This window comes from Aulonocara sp. 'chitande type north' Nkhata Bay, linkage group LG17 (genome assembly GCF_057382095.1).
Source record: "Aulonocara sp. 'chitande type north' Nkhata Bay isolate Kocher_YH1m ecotype deep benthic linkage group LG17, A_spYH_male_GT1.1, whole genome shotgun sequence".
Lineage (NCBI taxonomy): Eukaryota > Metazoa > Chordata > Actinopteri > Cichliformes > Cichlidae > Aulonocara > Aulonocara sp. 'chitande type north' Nkhata Bay.
In genome coordinates this window covers 25,531,070-25,536,645 of record NC_141360.1, presented here as the reverse complement: position 1 = coordinate 25,536,645, position 5,576 = coordinate 25,531,070, and the positions used below count along the sequence as shown (strand labels likewise).

The 5,576-nt window shown below is 41.9% G+C and overlaps 1 protein-coding gene across 2 annotated transcripts in view; it reads left to right on the top strand.

Moving 5' to 3' along the window:
* The first annotated feature begins 4,256 nt into the window (after positions 1 to 4,256).
* Positions 4,257 to 5,576, top strand: part of LOC147310164 (ankyrin repeat- and BTB/POZ domain-containing protein 3-A) — a 264,271-nt gene continuing 262,951 nt past the window's right edge. For both annotated transcript variants that reach the window (XM_086268998.1, XM_086268996.1), the window contains exon 1: positions 4,257 to 5,506. In XM_086268998.1, the coding sequence (XP_086125124.1) occupies positions 4,642 to 5,506 (865 nt within the window). In that variant the 5' untranslated portion in view covers positions 4,257 to 4,641. The remainder of the gene's footprint in view (positions 5,507 to 5,576) is intronic.

Sequence of the window (5,576 nt, the reverse complement as noted above, 5' to 3'; positions counted from 1 at the left end):
CTCCGCCCACTGCCAATGTGCGTAGTTCCGAGCCTTCTGATAGGTCCGAATCGCTTTGTGCGTTTCGCGGCGTGGTCACGTTTTTCCAGCGTGCTTTCTGCATGCCAGCATGCACAGATAACTTACCCGCTTGGCGTTACTGATGAATTATGACCTCTTATGGCGGACTGAACGGACATAGCACGTCAGCGGGTCAATTAAGTTTGGCTAATAATAATCTTAAGAGTAAAGCAGACTCGGAAATCTTAACCATACTCGAGTGTTTCTATTTGTATACTTCATGTTTTATAACAGGTTAATGAAAAAAATAAAATAAATACAAATATGAGTTACAGAGGTTACACGCACAGACTTTAAAGACTTATTGGGGTAAAAATGTGGAGCTTTAACAATAAAAAAGAGTCCTCATCAGTTGCAAGAGTGCACTGGCTTGTTTATACTAAAAGAACCCGGATGTGCACATGAAGTCCGGCATGATCGAGTGGCACTCGCTTCCTTGTCAGTGTGTGTGCATGTGTGGTCTAGTGCAATAAGAAGTGTAGCTCGTAGTTAACATGATATGAATTCTCATTTTCTGAATTTGCTCTTAAATTTGCCCAACCTACAAACAAAAGACAGTGAACTTGTGAAGACTAGTTTTTATTTGTCACTTTATATGTTCATTACACTACATTTTCTTTTTACCTACTTAACCTCCTATATTTCAGAAAGCTGTTCCAATTGCCTTGTTTCCTGAAAGGTTTCATAAAAGTAAACGTGTACATCTGAATATTGTTAATAATAATATTAGCGGTAGTAATCATTAGCAGTTGTAGTGGAATAGGAAATGTTATACTCTTTATTATCCCGAAAAAGAAATGCGTCACAACACTCTTACATAAAACAGCTTGTAATTATGCAAGATGCAAAATGCTGTCTTGGCCTGTGAAGTAGTGCCGACTTTTGGCCACTGAGGGGCAGTATAGTATCACGTCAGTAGGCCCCCTTACTTTGCTCATGATGATCAATTGTATCGACACATGATAATGACAAGGCCTATGTAAATGTGATGTCATGTATTATCATTATTCATCATAATGATATGGAAAATAAGAAAAAGTGCAGTTAGAACTTGGAAATGCAAATTTATATTATACTTATGATCAAAATCCAGAAATTATCTTACCTTGAAATTCATTATAATTATTATTATTACTACATAAAAGAAACAAGGAAGAATGAAACACACACACACACACACACACACACACACACACACACACACACACACATATATATATATATATATATATATATATATATATATATATATATATATATATATATATATATATATGTGCGTGTGTGTGTGAAATCAAGTTTATAGCACTTATCTATCAAAACTAACATTACAGCTACAAGTGTTGTCCAGAAACAGTGTAAAATAGCAAACTGGGAGGAAATTACAAAGTAATCGATTACTGCAATGTTAAAATTAGAACAAGGTACAATGTGATTTCAATTGTAATGCCATTCATCCATTTATCCATTCATCTTCTCCCACTTGTCTATTTCAGCATCACAGTGGGGTGGAGACTATCCCGGCTGCCATAGGGCAAGAGGTGGGGTTCACCCTGGACAGGTCACCAGTCTGTCGCAGGGCTAACATAGAGACAGACAGCCATTCCCAATCAAATTCGCAACTCAGTTGTAATAAATAACCTAAAATTAACATTTAAAAATATAAATGTTAACAAAATAAGATGGAGTCTAGCTAGGAATGTCAAAAACACAAAATTATACAAATATTTATATTTTAAAAAGCCTTGGAATAAAAAAAAAAGTTTAACTATATATGTCTATCATAAACCCATATACAGTTGTAGCTCATTTTTAAAATGCCAGCAACACTTTAGTCCCCCTTTTTTTAAACCTGGTCTCAGACATTTTTAATAGTTTTCTAATATAGAGACATAACACAGTATACAGCAATATACTCTACATATAATTACACAAAGCACTTCAAACTAAGGTAAATCTAAGAACACATTACTGAATAAATTACCATTTAAAAAATCATGCCGGGAAAATCATGATAATTTTTCTGTTACCAGGCAACCAAGGCTTAATAAGTGAGGACAAGCTTCGGAGCGCCACGGTGCATGTAAGAGATGCAGCTGACAGCTGCCCACCTCCACCACTCTCACCTGAGTTAGTCAGCAAGATATGCTGCATTGCATCAAGAGGTCGTGGCAGACTGCTGGAGGATGAGGTGTGCTAATGGTGGCATCTGCTTAGGAACTCTTTATGAAGCGTTCTTCATGCAAAATGCATTATCATCCTTTTCATTTTCTTGATTGGGGCTCCATTTCATCACTAGCATCAGAAACCTTTCTTTTTTGCTTAGATAACGCTATATTAAGTCAATAAAAGTCTTCCTACATTGGTCATTATCTGTAATAAATACTATTAAGGGGCCCAGCGTGCCTCTGTGGAGGCTCGGGACATAAATAAACTCCACTGCTTTGGTATAAAACCTACATAATGCAGTGTGGTAATCTTATTGTTTATTGTGTGTCAGCCAAACAATGAGAGGAAGATACAGCCATGTTTTGTTTTACACTTTTACCACGTCAATCACTTTTGCAGCAGTGGGAGTCACATCCTCTTTAGACCCTCTTAAAAAAGTCCAGTGTAGGTTTGTCAGTTCAGGCATGCAATGTGATGTCATGCTAAGAAAATCTGAAAGGGCCTCTGGCGTGGCAGGCAGTGTGGACAGATGGTTGGTCCAGCTCAGACGTACAAGGAGAAACCCCAACAGAATGGATGAATCATCATTCCACCAACTGTTCCTCTCAGCAAGTAATCAGAATTCAGCACATTCACGCTTTGTTTTCATGGCTGGACAAAAATATTGTATCATGGAGAATAAACCGTTCAACAACAAAATCTTCCAAGTGCTGCTAAACCTTGACACAGAGGCACGGAAAGACTTCTGATCTGGAAAAAGCTCAGAGCAATGTTCTCTGGAGAGTGAAATATTTATAAGGATCAGACATTAAAGATTGTGGTGCACCTTAAGAAAGTTACTTCTGCTGCAGACGCTTCACGTCATACTTAAAAATCAACATTAGGGGTGGAAAACAAGCACAGCAGAAGTCTAATGTTAGAAATGCAACATTTTATCCAGGTTCTCAGAAAATTTCAGGAAGGTGGGTTAATATTATCTTTATTAGCTGAACAGAATAAGAAACATTTCATTAAACACCCAATAATAGCGTTTTTAAAGTCTTACTTTAAAATGATTTATTTAGTTACAGCAAAAATAAAAAATAGTGCAATCATAATAAGAACACTAGCCTGACCTGTACTTAACTAAAGAAAAAATGCGCTGCGCTTTTATTTTACAAAATTGCACTGTTATTCGTGAATACAGGTGAATACTGATGCCTATTATTATTTATAGGTGTTGCTATGATTTTACAATTGCATCCTGCCTTTTCTTTGGCCAGCAGAATGATGGATGAATGGATTTTCATGGTGAAATTTAGCAAGCAAACTCCTGTAGTGATTAATCATGTCCAGAGAAGCTTTAGAAAGGTCAAATACATCAGTCAGTGAACAGACTAAAGGAAATGCAGAAAAGCTGATACCTTTGCATACATTAAAGCACATACACACACACCCACAAGAAACTGAATTCATGGTACATCAGTGACCTGTTCACATGAGGAATTGTGTGTTTATACAGCTACTGTACAAAACTTTAATACATTTTAAAGCTGTGAAATTCATCTACAGATGACAGCAGGAAGAATAAAATATAGCATCACTGCAACGAAGCAGCTAGTAGTATTACACAGAAAAGCTTATTTTTCATAGAGCACAGAAAGAAACTGCTATTTTAGATAACAATATGAACACTTTAAAATAACAGCTTAATGCTGGCAAGGTAGCAGCCAGCGTCTTCTTTATGCTTAATTTAACATCCACTCATTGATCTTTGAATCTTTGAATCCTCATTGAATCCACTCATTGATCTTATTTGATTGGTGGATCTGAGTTTTATGCGGTAGAATTAAATTATTTTCGTCTCCCTGCGTTATTTTAACACGGAATTTGTCTATTTTACCATTTGCGCCATGTGTTCTCTCAGTGGGAACCTTCCTCTCATCCTGGCACTGTCGTGACATGACACTGCAGCAACGCCACTACAAACAGCAGATTGGCTGGCACAGCAGCCCGCAATAGTGTGTTTTCCACTGAACTGTTGTGTTTCACCAGCTCCAGGTAGATTCTGCTGAAAAGCAGCAGGTAGCTCCTCTCTGTCAGTAACAACTGATGGATACGCGGATTGGCTCGTTCCAGCCCGCCGCTCTCATGCTCCTCCTCTCCATCGGAGTCCTGCCTGCGCTGCGCTTGTTGCAGTGAGCGCGGAGGGTTTGTGCGCTCTCGGGTTATGAAGTTGTGGACAGGAGGAGAGGATATCGGTGACAGCAAGACGCGCAGAGGAGGAGAAAAGTAGATGCTCGTTGGTGTCGTTCTACTCTTCATTCTGGGGAATACGCTTAAATCGGGAGATTGCGGCGGAGAAACGCGCTGAAACGAGTTTGTGGCATTTAACTGGGAGACCAAGCATACCCAACAGTATGCGGTGCAGTTATGGCAGGCAAGGGTAAGACAGTCGTGAGGACGCTGGAGGATTTAACGCTTGATTCTGGTTATGGTGGAGCCGCGGACTCGGTTAGGTCGTCCAGCGTGTCGCTGTGCTGCTCCGACACGCATCAGTCCATCTCGCATGGGGGAAACTGCTGGCATCTGACGGAATCCATGCACAGCAGACAAAACAGTTTGGACACAGTCAACACCGTCCTGGCGGAGGACACGGAGATACTGGAGTGCTCGGGTCACTGCGCCAAGCTGCCCGAGCTGGAGGAGGTGCCATGGACCCTGGGCGAGGTGGAGGGCGCGCTGAGGAAAGACGAGGAGCTGATGGTGGGCAACCCGCCACCGGAGGTCCTGGCGCGACTGTCGACTCTCATTAGCCGCGCGCTGGTGAGGGTGGCCCGGGAGGCGCAGCGACTCAGCTTGCGCTACGCCAAGTGCACCAAGCACGAGATCCAAAGCGCCATCAAGGTGGTGCTCTCGTGGACCATCTCCGTCAACTGCATCACGGCGGCTCTGAGCGCCTTGTCCCTCTACAACATGAGCACCGGGGACAAGTTCAGCCGAGGCAAGTCCGCGCGCTGCGGGCTGGTCTTCTCCGTGGGGAAGTTCTTCAGGTGGATGGTGGATAGTCGGGTGGCCCTAAGGATCCACGAGCACGCTGCCATATACCTCACCGCCTGCATGGAGAGTCTGTTCAGAGAGGTTTTCACCCGCGTCCTGCGCAGCGCGCTCGTGGAGAGGGATAACGGGATCCCCAAGTTTACGCTGGAGTCAATGGAGCAAGCCATCTGCAACGACTCGGAGATCTGGGGTCTGCTGCAGCCCTACCAGCACCTCATATGTGGCAAGAATTCAAGTGGTAAGCCATGTCAGTGAGTGGTTAACTGTTTGAAACGTGATTGACGTACATTTGGTGGTGTGTGCAGAGG